This window comes from Gallinula chloropus (assembly GCF_964237585.1).
Source record: "Gallinula chloropus genome assembly, chromosome: 19".
NCBI classification, from domain to species: Eukaryota; Metazoa; Chordata; class Aves; order Gruiformes; family Rallidae; genus Gallinula; species Gallinula chloropus.
The window spans coordinates 12615840-12638293 of NC_140104.1; the positions used below are offsets into that span (position 1 = coordinate 12615840).

Here is a 22454-nt window from a genome sequence, read left to right on the forward strand (position 1 = left end):
AGGTTCTCACTCTGCAGGTAGAATGCTTATTCGCTCACCATCTCTTGGAAAGAACATTGATGTTTGTCTTGGTTTCAGCTAGGATGGAGTTAATTTCTTTTCTAATAGTAGATGGAATGCCCTGTTTGGGAGTTAGGATGAGAGCAGTGCTGATAGCACCCTGATGTTTCTAGTTGTTCTCAAGCAATCAAGGACTTTACAGTTGTTCATATTTCTGTACTAAAGAGAAGGGAGGGGACACAGCCAGGAGAGGTGACCCGAACTGGCCAAAGAGGGTATTCCATGCCAGTTATGTCATGCTTAGCATAAAAGGGGGGCTGGTGGGAGGAGGAGGAGGCAGCTCCAGGATGCGCAGTTTTGGGGATGCTCCAGGTTTTTTTGGGCCAGCTCTCAGCTGCACGGCCTGAGCTGTTCGGTGAGAAACTGCACTGTGCATCACCAGTTTCAGATATTTTGCTATAAAGTCCTGTTATTGTTACATCTATCTTTCTGCTATTCTAGTAAACTCTCCTTATCCCAACCTGTGAGATTTCGGTTCCTTGGTTTTGTTTTGTTCCCTTTCTCTTCCCTCTCCCCCCTGCCTCCCTCAACTTTTGCACACCCCCCATCCCCGCCTTTCAAAGAACAAGTGGCTGCGTGTTGCTCAGCTCTCAGCTGGGGCAAAACCACAACAATTTTCACAGTGAAGAGACATGATTAGAAATGTGAATGTCACTGTGGGGGTGGGCGTGTGGAAATAGTGATTCCCAGAAGTCTCTTTGTTCTGTGGAGAGGAAACTCTGCCATGTTAAAGCCAGAGAAATTACAAGGTGACAACCAAAATTTTGGAGGACATATGATTGTATATCTGATATGGTAAAACCCCCTAGAAATAAAGTTTCAGGTGCTTTTTAGCTTTTCTAATTTGTTGCCTTCTACCATTTCATTCTGTCCAGAAAAGGGAGCCTGGTTTTATTGTTAGTCCTCAAGAACTCTGCCGGGGACACCATTGGAGGCTCAGGGCTGGACACTGTGTGTGTGCTGCCCACTGCCCTGGTTGGGAAGAGGCAGCTCAGCACAGGACTGTGCAGACACATTTTGGACAGTCTTGTGGGCAAAGGGAAGGATGCACTTCACTGTGTATGACTCAAGTTCTGAAAGATGATGGAGCACAGTTTAAAAAATTCTGTAGAATAAAAATTCTGTAGAATACTACCACTGGGTCTTTTCCTCCAGAAAATATTTAACTTCCTAGTTTTGCTAATACCACTTACCCATCTGGATCCATTGATTTAGAGAAAACACCATTAACATGGAGGAAAAGCAGGCACCTACAGAGATCTCAATCATTCATTTCTTCAAGTGAACCGTTTCTGAAGAGCTGCTCCATAGGTCCATCTCAGTAGACATTCTCACCTGCACTGAAGTTGGTGGACACACGCTTTGCAAGAGGTTGTTAGGTTTGTGGTCAGCTTCACGCAGGTCAGCAAGCGAATATATCATCTGAGGTTTGGTTCATGGCTGTGGGGATAAATTTAGTCCATAGCAAAGGTGGGCTGGTGCCTTGCAGGCTTCGTTGATCAGTACCACAATACCGTGCAGATGGGCAGGTGTCAGACCTCAGTGGTATCTTGATGCACAATATGTGCATGGTCCTGAGTTTGCCATCTCCTTAAAAAAACAGGTTTCACTGTGAACTTCTCTCAACAGCTATGCTATTTATTTATTAAATAGCCTGGATGAAAAAGCTGTACCTAAGAAAATACTATAGTTGGAATGCAAATTTGGGCTTCCACATTTAAAAAAAAAAAAACTTTTACTGAAGTTCATGTTTCCAGTCTCACTATGACTCAGATTACTTAGTTATTAATGACAGGTTCTTACTTGCCATGATGAGCTGTCATGTCATTCCTGAAAGCTTCTCTGTGAACAAAAGAAGACATAACAAAATGGGGAGATATTTATTTGGAAGAGGAAGATATTTGCTGGAAATACACTGTCAGGGAGTAGCTCATCTTAACCTCTTCACTGGAAAACTTTCTGAGACAGTGTGCTTTTCCTGAATGCTTCCTGAAGAGCCACTTTGATGTCCTTGTTCCGTAGGCTGTAAATCATAGGATTGAGCAGAGGAGTGAGGATGGTATAAGAGACTGAGATCAATGCATCCTGATCCAATGAGTAGCTGGAGTTGGGTCTTAGGTAGATGAAGGAGGCACAGCCATAATGAACAAGCACTACTATCAGGTGAGTGCTGCAGGTGGAGAATGCTTTGTGCCTCCCTAGGGCTGAAGGGATCTGCAAGATGGCCAGGGCAATGAAGAGATATGAGATGAGGATCAACATCAGTGGGATCGTAAGGACAGAGATACCCAGAATAAAGATAATTGCCTCACTGAGGCTCGTGTGAGTAGAGGCCACTCGGAGGACAGGGGAGATGTCACAGAAGAAATGGTTGAGTTTCCTGGATGCCTGGAAGGGCAAGCAAAATATCAAGGGGGTAACCACCTGGGCAACAAGCCATCCACACAGAGCAGAAGCAACCACCAGCTGAGCACACACTCTTAAGGTCACAGTGCTGTTGTAGTGCAGGGGGTGGCAGATAGCAACACAGCGGTCATAGCCCATGGCTGCCAGGAGGAAAGACTGGGAGCACCCCAAGAAAAGGAAGAAGTACATTTGTACAGCACAGCCCAGGAAGGAAATGCTTTTTCTCTCTGCTGTCAAGTCTACCAGCATCTTGGGGACAATTACAAAGGTGTAGCAAGTCTCAGAAAATGACAAGGTGCAAAGGAAAAAGTACATAGGTGTGTGAAGGCTGCGATCGACCCATATGATAACCATTATAGCAGTATTCATGCTCAAAGTGACCAGGTACAGCAGCAAAAACACTACAAGAAGCAGCTTCTGCAGTTCTGCAAGGCTGGAGAAACCCAGGAAGATGAAGTCTGTGGCCAAGGTTTGGTTTGTGTTCCACATGGAAATAAAAGGTTTTCTCTGGATGTTGGGCAGTAAGGAAAACAGCACCCAGGCCACAGCAAGTACAAGGTGGCCTGCTGCTGTGACAAAGAGAATGTGCTTGAGCACCCCTCACACAAACACTTTCCTGGCCTCTGTGCCTGCAGTGCTGGTTGTCCTTCTGGGACAATGGTTGTGTTGTGCAGTGGCTTGGGACAAGAAAACGCTGGTGGGTGCTGTGGGCAAGCTCCTGGCCTTGCGGCAGCTCCTGACAGCTCACGGGTGGCGCGAGGACGTGCGGCTCCGTCTCTCATGTGATCTGGGAAGCAGCACAGTGACTGGAGCTCACCTAGAAAGCACTGTCCTCTTTGGGAAAGTCCCATTTCTCATTTTCACAGTGGAGAAGGTGGCATCCCCTACCTATGTGCACTGCAGGCACTCACTGTGAGGGCAGGAAAGTTGCAGCCTGGAGAGAGAGGCGTGGAGGAGGGTCTGCAAAGAATTTCTTGTAAACTGTGATCTTGGGAAAGCAGCTGAAAAACCTCCTGTGACCTGCAAGAGAGGAAAGACCATTGCAGAGCCTTTCACTTGTACAAGGGGTGTGTTAGCTCTCAGTGTGCACAGCTGTATAGGCTGAAGCACTGGACCTGCCAGCAATGCTGTGCTGAGTGGATTGAGTAGAAAATCAGGTCAAATAGGGTTTGAGCAGCACAGTTAAAACCCACTGCAAACCCAAGGCAATCATTGACCCTGGTTGGGGGGTTATTCCAGCAAGGGGAGAATGTGTGAACAGCTGCTGGTGCTGCATTAGTTTCCAAGAGGAGGTACCTGGGGAAAAGTCTTGGCTCTCCCCAGGAACAAAGGAACCATTTTTACTAAGAGAGGGGTGGACAGAGATGGCATGTTTCCTTCCTCACCTAGAGGGCAGTGATGCAAAACAGGTCTCCTATGAATGAGACTCAGAGCTTTGTCCTTCTGCAAGGGTTAATGCATTCCAGGATGGCAGGGCTGAGTGTAAAGTCCTACTACAGGACCTCTCCCTCTCCTCCCCTGCTGTCCCCAGTACGGGAAAATCAGAAACCAGAAAGGAAATCTGTAGAGCCCGTGGAAAAATGAGCCAGAAACCATACCTGCACTGGCCAGAAGGATAGTCAGGTGTGTAGCAGGCTTTCAGCCCTTTGCAGCTACCAGCTCTTATGGAGAATTCATTAATTCACCCAAGGACTCCTGTGTCCACATCAATGACAGGCACTGTTAATTGGTTTCAATGGACATAATTAAGAGCTCATCTATTTCTCTTAGGCGCACCACAAATACCACTGGCAGTTCTCAGTACTAGATGTGGGCTGAATTCAAGACTCAAGGGTTTTTCCTAAGCCATGACTAGGATCAGTCAGGCACTTTTAGTTATTTCTTCCTTGCAAAGAATGAGAAAAAAAAAAAAATCTCTTCCTGTCCTGATTTCCTGCTGCAAAGTTCCCATGTGCCTTTGACTCACTGGGTTGCAAAAACCTCTACTGCTAGCCTTTGCCCATGTGGGAAGGGACAGTCAGGCTCAGGCTTTTTTGGAGGCATTGCTGTTGTGGCTATACCCCAGATATTATCAAAGCATCATAGAATCATAGAATATCCTAAGTTGTGAGGAACTCATGAGAATGAATTCTAACACCCAATCCACATAGAACAACCTGTAGATTAAACCATATATCCAAGGACATTGTTCTCCTGGTTCCACCCAAGACAGAGTTAACTTCCCCAAGCAGCCAGCACAGGTGAGCATAGTTCATCCAGGCTGTTTTCCACCTCACATGACATCAGTGCCCCCTCCGCACCACCCCGCCCCTGGCTCTGCCCATCTGTCTGTCCATGACCCCTCCACCACGATACTGTGTGGTATGGATTTATGACAAGATATCATCTGTGATCATGAGCCTCAGATGACATTTGTATGAGACGTCCATATATTGGGCAACATATCTCAGCATTGTTTAATAACTGCACTCAACTTATGGGGAAGACAGGGAGGGATGCTTTCCCCTTCCCCTTTTCCTTCAGGCTTGTTACAATAGCCTTTGAGAAATTTTACTACCCCTGGGATGTTCAGACCAGTATATGCCTCTTGCTCGTTCTCCAGAATGTCTTTCAAGTCTTCATGTTTCAAAAAAGGTTTCAAGAATATTGCCAAGAAATCTTCCCTGGGGCTGAAGGGTCAGGGATCGCATGGCATATGGGAGAGTATGAGCAAATATCTAGACAAGAAAAAGATATCCATAGGCACTGTAGCTACTCTAACCCCTGCAATAGACACTGTAGCTACTCTAACCCCTGCAACACACACTGTAGTTGAGCCAGAAAGAACCCTCAGAACATGCACTATAGCTACTCAGAACTCAGAGACTGCAGCTCCTCCATCCCCCATCTGATGGATGAAAGACGATGATGAACCGGATCATTGTGAGAACCTGAAGAAGAGGCAGTACTGGAGGTCATCACCAAATCCCTGTCCTTGAGTGAGCTGAGAGACATGAGAAAATATTTCAGCCACCTTCTGGGTGAGCACATCATTTCCTGGCTACTCTAATGCTGGGACATGTCACATGGGCAAAAGCCCTGCATGAGTCGTGGCGTGTACCCTCCATAGTCTCTCTCTCAAGCAGAGGGATGCTTTCTCCTTGTAGCTGGGATACTGCTCTGTACAGGTGAGGAGTAGGACAGGTTGTCTTCTGAGTTGCTGGACCAGTTTCTCCACTGGTGAGGAGAGGGAAGAAGCAAGATGGTTCTCATGTTGTTGGAGTCCGACTGGCAGTTCATTCAGTGCTGGTGCTGCTTCATTTTCCAGTCTATTATAGCCATTGACTTGGCGTGCAAAGATGGTGCACTGTGTAGAACCTTACACCACATGGCTTGGGTCCATTGGACTTCATCAGGATGGGTGGGTAACTGTGCTTTGTCAGGATCGTTACAAAGCACCTTCTTGCACAGTTAATTGTCTCAGGTACTAGATAGCTTGCACCAGGGTGGTCCATTGGATTGGCCGACATAGAAGATCTTCACCGAAGGGATGCCCCGCATCCGGGCGGAGGAGGCTCTCTAGACTGCCAGATCCAGCTCCAAGGGAGGCTGTCTTCTTGTCCTCTGCAGCACTGAGCACAGCCTCTACTCAGGGCTCCTCTGGGCCCTTTTGGCTTGGTTCTTGTCTGCTGCTCTGGCACCTTCAAGGTGCCACTCAGGCCCTGCCTCTCTCAGGCTCTCTTGCCCATGGCAGGTTCATAGTGGGAATGAGCTCTGCTCTTCCCTTGGCTCCATTTCCCCAGGAGTTCTTGCTTGTGTGAAACAGCCTGGAAGAGCCTGGAAGGGCTCTGGACTTGCTGCACCATCAGAAAGGAGCTGCTGCTTTTCCCCTCTGCCCGTGGGCAATACAGGCCCAGGGCAGCACTTTCAAGGGAGCATTTTTCATGTGTCCCTGGACAAGAAGCACAGAGGAGCAGGTTTGGGCATGCCAGAAGGAAGCTTCTGTCATCACCGGGTGCCATACTTTGGCAAATAGCTCATAGTACCACACACCACACACTTTTGTGTGTGGTCTGACATACAGAAATAGACTCTACAACTGCAAAGTTACAAAGTAGGGATGTTTTATTGCGCGCAGATGCAGGGGGATCGCTCCACCACAAGCGTGCACACCTGAAGTAGCAAAACCATCCCATATTTATACAATGAAACAATGAATATTCAATTGATGCCTACACATATTCATTTCCTAAACCATCCTACTCCTGCTTAATATGCTAATTAGCCTATCAGTCGCTCATGCTTGCGCTGATTCTTCCAAAAATTGTGGGAAAGGGTCTTCAGAACATGGGTGGGGGTCCTTGGGAGGAAGGCCGTAGGTCTTCCTCATGGTGTACTTTTTCACCCTTTGTCTAAAATATGATGATCCTGCAAGCTTATCAGTCTGAGCTAATTCATGTCCTTGCTAACCATCTGTTTTCCTTTAGCAAGGACGTTTATTGACGTATTTGTGATGGATCTCATCTTGTTTTCAAATTCTTGCTCCTTATAATCACTCCCTCGAGATAATGTGAGACAGTTTCTTATTCCTCACAAGTAAGCCCTTTGTCAGGGAAAGAAAAACAGACTTCCTCCTCCATTCGTTGTTTTCTTCAAACTATGTGACTCAGTTCTATGACTATATTCTTTGAATACACATATATAGTTGTGATTAACTTATTGTCCCTATTTCTATATGGTCCCATGTATCATTCCCCAATCCCAGCAGTTCCCTCACTGGCCTCTTGGGACTTGCAACTCCTTTTCCTCACATCATCTGTGCTCACAGGCATGGACAGATTTCTCTGACAACAAACAGCAGTTAAACGTGATACAGTTTAATACCCATGAAATCTCTCTCCTCAGCTGCCTGCTATGGCCAAGCAGCGTGTGAAGGGGGTCAGCTTTCAGAGGAGATTCTGTCCCAGAACAGTTTTAATTAGATACATAGAAAGGTCACTTATCAACACATTGAACTTGTGCCAGAAGACTTCGTTAGACTTCGGAAAGATGGGACGATTTCTAACCCTCCAAAGCTCAAAGCAGACACAGGAGACCTGAGCAGCATCTGTAGGACTAAAGAGCAAGTGGGGCTGGACACCTGTGATCAAAGTGAAGTGAATACATTGAGCCAGTCTTCTGAAAAGATGTCTTAAACATGGCCGTATCATCAGGAGAAGTGGAAACACCTGAATGATGAGGAAGATGAAACAGACAGATGAGCAGTAATGGAGGTACAGGGGAAGGTGATATGCAGAAGATGAACAGTTAATTGCTGCTTAGAAACATCCAGTCCTCAGTTTCCACATGGTATCCTTTAGCTTCTGGTTCCTCATGCTGTAGATGAGGGGGTTCACTGCTGGTGGAAACACTGAGTAAAGAAATGCTACTATCATGTCCTCAAATATCGAGGAGATGGAGGGGTTCTTCAGGTAGGCAAACACACCAATGCTGAGGAACAGGGAGACCACATCCAAGTGAGGGAGGCACGTGGAAAGGGCTTTGTGCTGTCCCTGCTCCAAGGGGAACCTCAGAACAGCCCTGAAGATCTGCACATAGGACACCAAAACATTTAGTTTTGGAACTGTTATGGCACTGTAGCAGTTTCAAATATGGAGGACTGTAAAGCCATGCAATGACATCAGGCAATATTAGGGTTGTTCCCTTGGCTAGGAAAATGCTGAGAATTAGGGCTCTGATAGCGGATCACCCAGGGAGGTTTCAGACCATGAACCTCTCTAAGCCTTTGCCTCTTTTGTTTGGGAGCTATTGCTGGATGTTTAGAAGTTTCAAAGTTGGACGCTGGTCGAACCTGAACATGACCTCAGGCACTGTTAGTACTGTTCTCTTCACCTTGAAATCCTTGAGCCCCAGGGCTATGGAGGCTGCTAGTGAGCTACCTGCTAAAATTTTAGGTAAGGAACATCTTTCAGCCCTCACTTCTTTTGTTTGGAAGATACTGCTGGATGATTAGCATGTTAAAAGGTGGATGCCGTTAGAGCTAGAAAATTATGTTAGGCAGTGTTAGAACCATTCCCTTACAAGGACAGTCCTGAGCTCCAAGGTTACTGTGACTTCTCGTGGGCTACCTGTGGAGGTTTCAGGCCAGAAATATCATTAGGCCCTTGCACCTTTTGTTTGGCAGTCATTCCCGTACCTTTAGCAGGGTTGAAGGTAAATGCAAGTAGAGCCAGAAAGTGATGTCAGGCACTGTTAAGAGCATTCCCTTAAAAGGAACTCCCTGAGCTCCAAATTTAGTGTGCTTTGGAAGATTTTGGGCCTTTCCACCTCTAGTTTGGGAGCTACTGCTGGGTATTTATCACTTTTGAAATTATACACTGGTAGAGCCCAAAAATGATATCAGGCACTGTTATGATCGTTCCCTTGGCTACGAAAGCCCTGAGCCCCAAGGTTAATGGTCCTGTTTGTAGCCTACATGGGGAGGTTTCAGGCCAAGAACTTCTTTCATGCCTTGTACCATTTTTTGGGGGGGACTATTAGTGCTATTTAGCAGTTTGGAAGGTGGAGGACTGTAGACCCGTGCAATAACATCTGGCACTATTAAGGTTGTTCCCTTGGCTAGGAATGTGCTGAGCATTAAGGTTATTCATGCTGCTAGTGGATTACCTAGGGAGGTTTAAGGCTAGGAACTCTCTAGTCCCTTGCCCCTTTTGGTTGGGAGCTATTGTTGGACATTAGGAAGTTTCAAATGTGGACGCTGGTGGAGTCTGAAAAAGACCTCAGGCACTGTTATGAGCGTTCCCTTGGCTAGCAATGCCATGATCCTAAAGGTTACTGGGGCTGCTTGTCCACTCCCTGAGGAGGTTTCAGGGCAATTAGATCTTTAAGCTCTCACACTTTTATTTGGGAGCTGTTGCTGGATGGTTAAAGTTTTGAAGATGGACACTGGTAGAGCCTGACAATGACTTCAGGCAATGTTAGGACCATTGCCTTGGCTAGGAATGACTTGAGCCCCAAGGTTCCTTGTGCTTCTTGTCTGATCCCTGAGGAGGTTTCATGCCAGGAACATCTTTCAGCCCTTGCATCTTTTGTTTTGGCGCCATTGATGAATGCTTAGCATATTTGAAGGTGGATGCAGATAGAGCCCAAAAATGAAGGCAGACCCTGTTAGGATGATACCCTTGAGTGTGAAAGCCCTGAGCTCCCTTGTTAATGGGGTTGCTAGCGGCCTACCTGGGTTGATTTCAGGCACAACCCTATTTCAGCCCTGACACCATCTGATTGGGAGCTATTACTGGATGTCTGTCAGTTTCAAATGTGGACTCTTGTAGACATCAAAAATGAAGTCAGGCAATGTTATGACTGGACCCATCGCTAGAAAAGCCATGAGCCCCAAGGTTACTACAGCTGCTTGTGTGCTACCTGCAGAGGTTTCATGCCAGAAACATCTGTCATGCCCTGCACCTTTTATTTGGGAGCTATTGCTGGACATTCAGCATTTTCGAGTTGGACACTGGTAGAGCCCTATAATTATGTCTGGTATTATAAGACCATTCCCTTGGCTGGAAATGCCTTCACCCTAAAGTTACCAGGGCTGTTTATGGGCTACCTGGGGAGGTTTCAGGCCAGGAACATCATTCAGCCTTCATAGATTTATTTGGGAGCTACTGCTGTACGTTTAGAATTTTCGATGGAGGATGCAAGAAGAGCCACAAAATGTCATCAGACACTCTTAGGACCATTCTTTTTGCTAGGAAAGACCCGACCCCCACGGTTACTGGGGCTGCTAGTGGGTTACCTGAGGAGGTTTCTGACCAGGAAGTATTTTTAGCCCTCGCAACTATTCTTCTGACCTACAGTAAAGGTGTGAGATTCTCCCTGGTTCTCCTTTTGTTATTAATGTATTTATAGGATTAATACCAAAAGGAGGGTCAAGGAGAATCTCCCATCTTTATTGGATGAGGGGGGAGGCATTGTGAAGGCAGATGAAGAAAAGGCTGATGTACTTAATGCCTTTCTTGCCTCAGTCTTTAGTAGTAAGACCAGTTGTTTTGTAGCAAGACCAGTTCTCCCATGAGAGTAAAGATGGGTGGTCTACCTGAACTTCAGTGAAGCCTTCAGCACTGTCTCCCACTGCATCCTGCTGGTGAAACTAGCTGCTCATGGATTAAATGGGTATACTCTTCGCTGGGCCCAAAGATTTGTGGTGAAGGCAGTTAAATAAAACTGGTAGCAGGTCACAAGTGGTGTTTCCCAGGGCTCACTGCTGGGGCCAGTCCTCTTTAACATCTTTATTAATGAGCTGGGTGAGGGGATCGAGTGCACCCTCCATAAGTTGGCAGATGAAACCAAATTGTGTGGGAGTATTGATCTGCTGGAAGGCAGGAGGGCTCTGCAGAGGGACCTGCGCAGGCTGGATTAATGGGCAGAATACAACTTTATGGGGTTCAAAGGGCCAAGTGCTGCGTTCTGCAATTTGGTCACAATAACCCCAGGCAGTGTTACAGGATTGGGTCAGTTTGGGGGGAGATCAAGGTGGGGAATGGGTATTGGGTGCCTGCAGCCAGCAGGAAAACAGGTGGAAGCACGGGCCAGTGTGGGGTGGGCCGTGGTGCAGATGGCCAAGGCTGCCTGTCACACTAAAAGGACCTGATAAAAACAAGGTCTTTGCCCCCTTGGCAATGGATGACGACCCTGCCACAGAGGCCTCAGAAGACACACACTGTACTCACAGTCATGGAGCATTGTTGCCTCCTTGCATCTGCCCCAGGGAAGGACACCATGTGTCCTGTCCCTGTCCTTCCCTTGGCATCACAATCCCGAAATCCCAGGGAAGAACCCTGAGACACAGGTGAGGGTCAGGATCTCCCTGCCCAGAGACTGGGGGTCAGTGCTTGGCATTTCTGCTTCATCAGACCAAGCCAGGGTGTCCTCAGCATCAGAGCTGCCTATGCTTTGCCTGTGTTTGTCTACATTTGTCTGCTCTAACAAGCCCATGGAGAGACTCCCAGGAGCCTGTTAATGCTTCAAGGTGCTTTGGGCATTAGTCCTGACTTAACTTCTTGAAGATTTTTCTTCACTCTCCTCGTGGTAGCTGAGGTCTGTGGACTCAGAAGAAAAGGCACCATGAGGCTCCTTAACATCCAGAAAGCCCTTACAAGCATGGCTCTTCAACTCATTTTCATTACAAAACTCAGGGCTTCTACAGCTACTTGGATTTTAGTTAGGTCCTTATTAATGAAGATTTCAAAGGGATTTCCCATGGAGGACCTTTTTCCCTTATGGCCTCCAGGGATTCCCAACACTTTTCCACCCATCATCTGTGCTCACAGGCACGGACAGATTTCTCTGACAACAAACAGCAGTTAAACATGACACAGTTTAATACCCATGAAATCTCTCTCCTCAGCTGCCTGCTACAGCCAAGCAGCGTGTGAAGGGGCTCAGCTTTCAGAGGAGATTCTCACCCAGAACGGTTTTAATCAGGTACATAGAAAGGTCACTTAACACATTGAACTCCAGACAGAACAGTTCATTAGACTTCTGAAAGATGGGACGTTTTCCAACTCTCTGAAACTCAAAGCAGAAATCAGAGAGTTGAGCGGCATCTGAATGAATAAGAGAGCAATAGGAAGTGGAAACCAGTGATCACAGTGAAGTGCACACGTCCAGCCAGTCTGCAGGTACAGGGGAAGGTGAGTAGTTCTTCTGCAAACATGGGAACACGTCAGTGAAATTCCCTTTCTGTCACAGTGAGAAAGCATTGCCATTTCAGACAAGATGCAGAACATTTGCAGGCAGACATGATGCAAAGAGAGCACAGCTCAGCATTACATGGTGTCTGGGTCACACAAGACTGGGATATACTGCATTAGGGTGGATCATGGGATGAACAGTGACCATGTCATTATAGTTTAAATAAATGAGAGAAAACAAAAAACTAAACAAGATACTAAATACACACTGGTCATAACATGAAGTACATGGCTAGCCATATGCAGAACAAGATTAGCAGCTTATTGCTGCTTAGAAACCACCAGTCATCAGTTTCCAAACAGCATGTTGTAACTCCTGGTTCCTCATGCTGTAGATGAGGGGGTTCACTGCTGGTGGAACCACTGAGTAAAGAAATGACACTACTACATCTACAAATATGAAGGAGATGGAGGGGGGCTTCAGGTAGGCAAACCCTGCAGTGCTGATAAAGAGGGAGACCACGGCCAGGTGAGGGAGGCAGGTGGAAAAGGCTTTGTGCTGTCCCTGCTGCGAGGGGATCCTCAGCACAGCCCTGAAGATCTGCACATAGGACACCACCATGAACACAAAACACACAAAAGCTAAACAGGTAGTGACGACAATGACTCCAGTTTCCCTGAGGTAGGCATCTGAGCAGGAGAGCTTGAGGATATGGGGGATTTCACAGAAGAACTGGTCAAGGGCATTGCCATGGCAGAGGGGCACTGAAAATGTATTGGATGTGTGCAGCACAGCATTGAGAAACCCACTGCCCCAGGCAGCTGCTGCCATGTGGACACAAGCTCTGCTGCCCAGGAGGGTCCCGTAGTGCAGGGGGAGGCAGATGGCCACGTAGCGGTCATAGGCCATGACAGTGAGAAGACAGAGCTCTGTGACAATCAAAAATACAAAGAAAAAGAGTTGAGCCACACATCCTGTGTAGGAAATGGCCCTGGTGTCCCACAAAGAATTGGCCATGGATTTGGGAACAGTGGTGGAGATGTAGCCAAGGTCAGTAACAGAGAGGTTGAGGAGGAAGAAGTACATGGGGGTGTGGAGGTGGTGGTCACAGGCTATGGTGATGATGATGAGGCCATTGCCCAGGAAAGCAGCCAGGTAGATGCCCAGGAAGAGGCAGAAGTGCAGGAGCTGCAGCTCCCGTGTGTCTGCAAAGGGCAGGAGGAGGAACTGGCTGATGGAGCTGCTGTTGGACATCTGCTGCTGACAAGTGTGAAGTCCTGTCCAAGGAGGAAAAGGCAGTGAGAAGTTAGGGAAATATTCTCTAAGGAAAACCTCTTTCATCTAACATTTATTCTCTGGATTGAGGAAGCCTTTTGTCAGGTCCATTTTGGGAGGTCTGTTTTGTGCTGGCTTCAGTGTGCCACTGCTGGGAGGAGGCTCAGCTGTGGGATCTTGAGTACTCAGTCCTGCCTTGTACCAGCAAGTAAATAGAAGGATGGCGTGATCTCACACTAAATCCCCTGTGGATAGTAACGAGCTTTTCAGCACTGTCACTCCAGTTTCACCCGACAGCAGAGTAGAGCTTTGGAACTTTGGTTTTCTCCTCACTCCATGACACTGCTGCTGCAGTGCCAGTGAAATCTCCCCTGAGTGTAGATTGGGGAGAGCTGCTCTCTCCATCAGCCCTGGTCTCAGCTGCCCTTTGCTGGACGCTGTGATCACACCCTGGTGTTCCCCATAGAAGAAACGGGAACCTGCAGACAGCCATAGAATCCAGTCTCCCAGGGCAGAGCTCCAAAGCCCTCCTGCGGTCTCATCCTACCGAAGGAGGATCTCAGCTCCCTGCTCCCAGCCAGAGACACACAGGGCTCAGTGCAGCTGCCCACACACGGGTGATCAGTGGCATTGCCACGGCCTCAGTGTCCAGATGTCTCCTGCATGGGGCTCCTCACTGTGGGAGGCAGCCTGCAGCCCAGCAGGAGCACAGGGGAAGTCCTCAATCCTACAGATGGGATCCCTGCAGTGAGGGCCAGGTCAGTTCCAGACCCACCAATGGATGTTCCCTTAGCCACAGGTAATAGTGGGACAAAGGCAGCAAGGACAGGAGGTGAAATAGCGATCAATGATCCAGCCCAGGCTGGAAGGACAGGGACAGACAGACAGGCACTCAGGTGTTTCTCCTGAATAGGTTCTGGCTGCCAAGGACAAGACTCAGCCTGAAACCTTGGATCTCTGTGTTCAGAATCTGTGCTGAGCTGCAGAAACCACGGAGTTGCTGTGGGACAGTGTCAGCACTGTGGGAGATTTTGTGGAGCAGCTCCTTCTCCCTCCCTGAATATCTCTGCTGCCTGCAGCTCTCCCTGGAGCTGCTTCTCTTTGCCCATGTCACCTCCCACTCTGTGCTCACAGACCTCATCCAACCTGCCCTGCGCTCAGCTCTGCTCTGCAGACCCCTCCTGGCATCAGGGCACTGCCCAGGGCAATCTCTGTGTCTGTTCAGGCAAAACTCTGATGTCTTAAGGAGTATCCAGATTTCATTGCATATTCCTAGGGGAGAAATAAGTTCTCCTCTACCACACTCAGCAGAGCCCACAAGAGAAGAACAGAAAAGCAAACACTCTGCCTTTGGAAATAAAGTCCCTTCAGAATTTCTCAAGGATCAGACAAAGAACAAGGATCAGCTGAGAACAAAGCTGCACCATGCAGCCACTTCTTACAGCAGAAGGACCTTACCCTGCCATTCCCTGGGTCACTTCTTCAACTCAGAGGTGTAGTCTATATCCCAGTGTAAAGCCCACCAGGCAGGCTGAGTGCTGACCCTGGTAGCAGCAGAGTCCCTGTCCCAGCACACAGCCCCCATGGCACAGGGACCCTGCTCACAAGGACAGCCCTGGGCACCCCTGGGTGCACACGCTGCTTCACACCTCTGCAGTCATGCCCAGGAGAAGACAGCTGTCCTGCCCTTTCCCTCTGATGGGGCAGAAGGGCATCCCTTCCAGGCAGCACTTTCTGGTCCTATTCAGAACTTCTCCCCCTGACAGACCCCACACACTGCCCCATGTCCCAGCTTTAGGAGATGCCTCCAGGAACAGAACCTGCATTGTCCTGCACCCACAGACATACCAGGCAGAGTGCTGTGGAGATTTCTCCTGCAGTGAGCTCTCAGCTTCCATCAGCTCTCTCAGCCTCTCAGGTCTCCCCTCGGTGCCTACAGGCAGTGTCCCCAGCCCTGTGTGCTTGGCAGAGGAGCTGCTCCTGGGCAGAGCTGTCTCTTGTCAGGGCTTCTGGGTTGCCATGAGCTCCCACTGTCCCAGGAGTCCAGCCCAGCTCAGCAAGAGAACAGCAGTTCTTATAAGCTCCCTCCTTCTGCCTCAGGCATCATGGGCATCACTCTATGATCTCATCCCTGATGTTCCCTCCCTCACTGGGGAGAAATCCTTGTGTCCACCAGAGTACTTTCTCCTGATGAAACCAGAGCTGGGCAGCAGAATCACCTTTCCTTGTCTCCACATGAGACAGGGTCCCCAGGCAGGGACAGGCAGGGGTCTCTTTCCCCCTGTGAAAGGGAGTCAGGCCAGGCTCCTCATCCTTGCTTTGCAGCCCTGAGGCTGGAAGGGGCAAGGGGACTCCCTCTTACACCAGTTCTGATGGGCACACAACAGGCACCTTCTGCCAGGGAGCTGCTGGTCCAGCTCCCATGGGAATTACTGAGGTTGGAGGCAAGTTTCCAAGATCCCCTTCCTCATGACAAAGTCTCTCATCTGATGGAGAATTTGTGTAAGTGTTGTTCACCCCCTTTTGCCCTAACCCAAAACTGAAGACCAGGAATGACTCTTTGGTAGCCCATGGGAGTGGCTTCTGCTCCTGATGTACACCTGGGAGTATGTGAGAGAAATCAAGCATTTTAGTTTTCCTCTCCTAACTTCTCTCCTTTCCTCCTGCAACACTTTTCCATGCCCAGAGGCAGCAAATATCCAACAGCAGCTCAATGTCCAAATGTCCAACAGAGAGTCAACGTGAATTGGAAGAGGTTTTCCTCAAAGAAGAGTTCCCTAACATCTCACTGCCTTTTCCTCCTTGGACAGGTCTCCACACTTGATGGCAGCAGATGTCCAACAGCAGCTCCATCAGCCAGTTCCTCCTCCTGCCCTTTGCAGACACACGGGAGCTGCAGCTCCTGCACTTCTCGCTCTCCCAGGGAATGAACCTGTCTGCCCTTCTGGGCAAGAGTTTAATGATCATTACTGCAGCCTAGAACTCCAACATGAATCCTTCCCACACTGATTCAGATCATCACCAGCTGCTCCAGGGTGGGTCACTTTAATGGGGTGCTGTCCTTCAGCCACAGACATCCCCAGCCTGGGTCCTCCACAGCCCTACCAGCAAACCTGCTCCAGCACAGGCTTCCTGCGAGGTCACAGCCTCCTTCAGGTGCCTCCACCTGCTCGAGCAAGCGATTTTTCTTATCCTATTGCTTGTTATCTCAGATAAGAAACTAATCCCCACCTCTCTACACCCACTTGTAGGTCAAAAACAATAAGGTCTCCCCTCAGCCTCCTTTTCTTAAGACTAAAATGCCTCAGTTCCCTCAAGCTGCTCCTCATAGGACTTGTGCTCCAAATCCTTCACCAGCTTCATTGCCCTTCTCTGGACACACTCCAGCATCTCAACGTCCTTCATGTAGTGAGGGGCCCAAAACTGGACACAGTACTTGAGGTGTGGCCTCACAAGAGCTGAGAATAATGGGAAATCCCTTCCCTACTCAAGCTAGTTACACTATTCCTGATCCAGGCCAGGCTGCTGTTGGCCTTTTTAGCCACCTGGGCACATTCCTGGCTCATGTTCAGCTGGCTTTACACTAATACCCACAGCTTTCCACTAATACCCCCACGTCCTTTTCTCCTCTAAGGAGCTCTCCAACTACTCCGCCCCAGACCTGTAGCATCACCTGGGGTTACTGTGACCAAAGTGCAGGACCCAGCACTTGGCCTTGTTGGACCCTGTCACTCTTGAGATGGACAAACGACACATACAAGAGGTCTCCTGGTGCACAAGCAAAAAGGACCCAATTTATTTCTGTATCCTCATTTTTATATGTTTCTACTACACTTGTCCTTTTGCTAATGGTCTCTCAGGTAGATGCTATCATGCAATTGGTTGACATTTTTAACTTCACTAACAAGGTTTATCTCTTGCCAGGTTCCTTTATCTGATGTCAGCAAATTCCTTAAAAAGGTTTACTTCTCTGGATGTTCTACACTTCCTCTTTCTCAGGGGTACACTTTAATATCTTCAAGACCCAGCTCTATATTCTCAACCAAGGGTTCTACAGGCCTGTCATAGTCCCCAACAACTCCCCCTTTTTGTATTTGTGCTACAGAAATCACCTTCATCATCCGCTGCAGTGCCCTTTGCAGCAGAGAGATAATTCAGGGCAACATTAGTAACACAACTACAATAACTACCACAACAATCCAATCCAGCCTTGATTTCAGACAAAAATACCCCTCTAGGTAAAGCAACAGGAACATTGAAAGACCTTGATACCTTGTGTGAGGTATAATTACACCATGTGTTTTCCCAACACCCAGGTTTCCCACACACCTTGTTTTCCAGGTCACTGAATTTACAGGACTCCTGTTTCCTGGCACTACGTTTTCCACGAGCACTTGGTTTCTTGGGCCCTGATTTCCTGAGCCACTGGTTTCCCAGGTCACTGATTTTCTAGGATGCTGGTTTCTTGCGCCCCCATTTGCCTGGCACACAGGTTTCCTGGGACACCGGTTTCCCACACCCCCAGTTGGCTAGCACATCATGGCCTTGCCACCCTGGTTCCTGCACCCTCAGTTTCCTAGCACCCCAGCTTCCCAGCAACCTGGTTTCCTGCACCCCTAGTTTCCCACACTCCCTGGTTCCGCGCCACTGGTGTCCTGCGTCCCTAGTTTCCCAGCACTCTGGTTTCTCATGCCCCCAGTTCCCCAGCACCCAGGCTTCACACGCTTCTGGTATCCCAGGTCACTGAATTTACAGGACACCAGTTTCCCGGCACCAGGGTTTCCACGAGATCCTGGCTTCCTGGGCCCTGGTTTCCCTGGGCACTGGTTTCCCTGGGCACTGATTTTCCATGTCACTGGTTTCCTGTGTGCCCAGTTTTCTGGCTCCCCAGTTCCCTGGCACACTGGGGTCTCCTCACCCTGGTTTCCTGCACCTCCAGTTTCCTGGAACCCAGGTTACCTGTGTTCCTGTTTTCCCACACTCCCCTGTCCCAGTGCCAGTGGTTTTTCACACCCCGTTTCCCGTGCCTCTTTTTTACATTCACCCCAGTTTCCTGGCAGCCCTGGTTTCCATGACCCCTGGTTTCTAAGGCCCTGTTTTCCTGGGCCACTGGTTTCCCGGGACACTGATTTTCCAGGATGCTTGTGCCCTGTGACCTCAGTTGCCTGGCACCCTGGCTTAGCAGATTTGAGTAGCTGTGCTGCTGAGATGACTTCTGAAAAAAGCATCTAGAAGCTCTCTGCAGGCCCCAGACTGTAAACATTGGCCAATTCAAGGCCAAAGTTGCTGCTGACCAGGGCCAAGCCAATCGGAGATGGTCACAGCGCATCTGTGAATCACATATAGGAGAAAAATAAACTGCAGGCAGGTGCATTTTGCCACCAGAGAAGGGAGTGAGAAGATGTAACAAGCTGAGTGACACCAAGGCCAGGCCCAAAGGAGAAGGGGGGAAGAATGAGGCACTCTGGGTGCTGGAAAGAGAAATTCCCCTGCAGCCCGTGGAAAAGACCATGGTGGAGCGGGTGTCCCCTCACAGCCCATGGATATGGATGGGGAGCAGAGACATCTATGGCCTGTGAAGAGATTGATCCACACCACAGCAGGATTGCCAGGGGACTTGTGACTTTGCAGGGGACCAGGCTGAGGGAGTCTGGGCCCGAATGTCAGCACCCCATGGAAGGGAGTCCTGCTGAGGCCTGTGGTGAGGAGATGACTCCCTGATAGAGAGAACTCACGCTGCAGAAGTTTGTAGAGGACTCTCTCCCGTGGGTGGGACCCCATGGTGCCACAGACGAAGAGGGGGTGTGTGGAATGCCCCATCCCCGCCCCCCCACCAGCTAAGATGGAAGACAACTTGGGAGGAACGGACTGAAAACCCCCATTCCCAAATCCCTGACCCTCCCTGTGCCATGACGGGGGGGAAGAAGGGAGAGTATTTATGATTCAAGTCAGTCTGCCAGGAAGCAAATGGTGGGGGGGGGGAAGTAGAAGTGTTAAGACCTGGCGAAGGAAAGCAGCTTGTGAGGATCCTCTGGAATCCCCCTGCCATTCCCTGCCACACCCCGCACCATGTTGGGGTGGAAGAAGGGAGTAAAATTGTGAATGAAGTTTAACTCTGCTAAGAAGAGGGGGGTGGGGAAGAAGAAGTTTTAAGACCTGGACACACTTCTCATTACCCAATTCTGGTTCACAGGGTGTGTAACTGTAGTGCAATAAATTAGTTTTTTTCTTTTATTCTGTGCTGAGTCTGTTTTGCCCTTTGCACTAATTGGAAAGTGATCCCTCTGTCCTTATCTTGAATCCTAAGCCTCCCGATATATATGTTTTCTCCCTTTTTTGGCTGAAAAGGGGAGTGAGTGAGTGGCTTGGTGGGCATTTGGCCTCTAGCCAGGGCCAAACCACCACAGTCCTTTTTGGTGCCAAACATGGGGCTCGAGGAATTTGCGATAAGGACACTAATTGGATGAGGGAATGAGCAGAACAGACTGAACAGAGCTGGGTAGTGTAATAATTGTAGAGAATTTCTGTTGGGATGGGGATTTAAAGAACAATTCTCATCTATGTGTTTCATAGAGGTGAGGAGTGGAGTGTTGCAGTTTTGCATAGCTGGGTGCTGGGAGAGAATGGGGGCTGCAGAAAATGGCTGCTGTAAGCAGCAGCCAGAAGCTCTCTGCAGGTCCCAGAGAGTAAACATTGGCTGATTCAAGGCTAGAGTTGCTGCTGGCCAAGGCTGAGACAATTGACGATGGTCACAGTGCCTCTGGGAATCATATATAGGAGAAAGAAAAACACAAGCAGCTGCATTTGCCACCAGAGGAGGGAGCAAAATCCTGTCTAAAGTGAAGTGTGCTAAGAAGGGAGGGGTGGGGGAAGGTGCTTTAAGATCTGGTCACACTTCTCATTATCTGACTCTGGTGTCACTGTCTGTGTAGTGCAGTGTCATCAATCAGAGAGTTTTCTGTCCTTCACTCTGTGTTGAGTCTGTTTTGCCCATGTCGTTGATTACAGGATCATCTCTCCCTGTCCTTATCTTGACTCCTGAGCCTCTCAATATCTATTTTCTCCCCTGTCCAACTAAAAAGGGGAGTGATAGATCGACTTTGGTGGGCGTCTGGCCTCCAGCCAGGCCTAAACCACCACACATACTAATGTCACTGAACTGGGCACTCACTGCTTCCTTGCACCCCCTCAGGATGCTGGGAGCTGTGCTACCCTTGTACCACACTCTGCATCACACACCCCATGTGACACTGGCCCAGGAAGAGCCCTGAGGCAGTGCGGGGGGCAGAATCCCACTTCTGTGGGGCTGGCTCTTCTGCTTGATAAAATACATCAAGGCTTTACTCAGCATCAGATCCACCTGCACAGTGCCTTAGTCTACCTTAAATGACAGACTCCAATTTTCTGCTCTAACCCCTTCATGAGGAGAGAGGCTTTCTCAGTAATGGGCCTCAGTGGGGCCAATTAACACTCTACAGCAGTTCAGCTTTTTCTTCTGACTTTAACTCTTGGAGAGACTGCTTCAATCTCCTCACAGGATCTGCAGTTCATGGAATCAGCACCAAATACACCATGGGGCTCATTAAAATTGAAAAAGCCCTAACAAGCTATGTGTCTTTTCTTCAGGGTTTCAAGACTTGTACAGCTAATTGGAGAAGTTTCAGGGCTTGATTTAAAGTGGAAGATTTCAATCAGTATTTACTTAAAAAAACAAAAGAGATTTCAACACTTTCAGGCTTTTTAGTTTTTCAATTTACAGAAGTGACAGCAGCTTTCTCCAATTGATAGTGCACCAGAGGACCTCCTAAGGAGGTGTGGAAAGGTCATAACACCTGTCTCCCTGAGTTCCCACACTGCTTAGATGACCTTCCTCTACACCTCCCCAACCCCACCATGTCTCCAAGGGATGCTTGGGAGTTGCACTCTTTTCCTCCATCAGGCTTCTGCACTGAGTCTGCAGCCGAATGTTGCAGCCCCTTTGCTGCAATTCCCACCCCGTTTACCCTGAGGACTGGCTGGGAATAGAAACAGAATTATTCATTTTGAAAAAGTTATAAAAGAAATAAAACACATTCCCCAACTATGAGTAAATAACTGTAAGGGTGTGGAGTAAATCCCAAAAGCAAAGGACAGGGCACATGGCCAGAGAGTCTGCTGAAAAGGGGCCTTGAGACACAGTCGGTTTCCTCAGGGCAGGTGGAAATACCCGAAAGGCAAGTTTCAGTGCAGAGTGTGACAGTGTCCTGACACCCCAAGGACTCAGGAGGATGTGTATTTCCCCTCCTACTTTTAATACATATCCCCAGAGTTCCTAACTTAGTCTGAGTTGAAAGGCAAGAATAAACTGATGATAGTGGCTGCACACTAACAAGCTTCCAGGGGAAAGGCACTGAGTGTGGAGAGCGATGGCAGGAATGAAGATTCCTGGAGGTTTAGTAGAAGCTGCTAAGGGCTGTGGGTGATGAAACTCCTTCAGAACACTGACACATGCCTCCTTGAATGCTGATTAGAGCAGGAAATCAGAGGGAGCAATTTCAGGACGACAAAGTGAGAAGATACAGACGTGCTGTGTCATGGAGCCACTTGGATGTGTCCTGGCACACCACAGGGCCCAGTGGTAGTCCAATGCCCAGTGAAATGGGGAGGATTTTGGTCATCACGTCTCCCCCTCCTCTTTTCCTTTAAAGAGCAGGCAGCTGCCTGGATCTCAGCTCTCAGCTGGGGTAAAACCACGACACTCAGGTCTTTCCTTGGCAAGGGAATGGTCCTAACGATGCCTCTGTCATTCCGTGTGCTAACAGTGTCCATATTTAAAACTGATAAAGGTCCAGCAGTAACTCCCAAATAGGAGGATTGAGGGCAGAAATATGTTCCTGTCCTGAAACCATGCCAGGTAGCCCAGTAGCAGCCCCAGTAACCTTGGGACTGATGTCTGTCCCTACCAAAGGATCGTTCCTAACAGTGCCTGACACCATCACCTGGGAAGGAATAACCGCTGGAATCAGTACAGGCTGGGGGATGACCTGCTGGAGAGGAGC

General features: G+C 48.7%; 2 protein-coding genes across 2 annotated transcripts; both read right to left on the reverse strand.

The window, feature by feature from the left end:
• Window positions 1-2004: 2004 nt before the first annotated feature.
• LOC311199075 (olfactory receptor 10K2-like) lies at window positions 2005-2955 on the reverse strand (the record flags this gene model as incomplete). The annotated part of the gene is made up of 1 exon (XM_084273118.1): window positions 2005-2955. The coding sequence occupies one exon, from the start codon at window positions 2953-2955 to the stop codon at window positions 2005-2007; it is 951 nt and encodes a 316-aa protein (XP_084129244.1).
• A 255-nt stretch (window positions 2956-3210) lies between these two features.
• LOC311199076 (olfactory receptor 14J1-like) lies at window positions 3211-13395 on the reverse strand (the record flags this gene model as incomplete). Its single annotated transcript, XM_084273119.1, has 4 exons — window positions 3211-3253; window positions 3378-3400; window positions 7875-8033; window positions 12586-13395. 4 exons carry the CDS (start codon window positions 13393-13395, stop codon window positions 3211-3213), a joined length of 1035 nt encoding a protein of 344 aa, XP_084129245.1.
• Between the last annotated feature and the right edge of the window lie 9059 nt (window positions 13396-22454).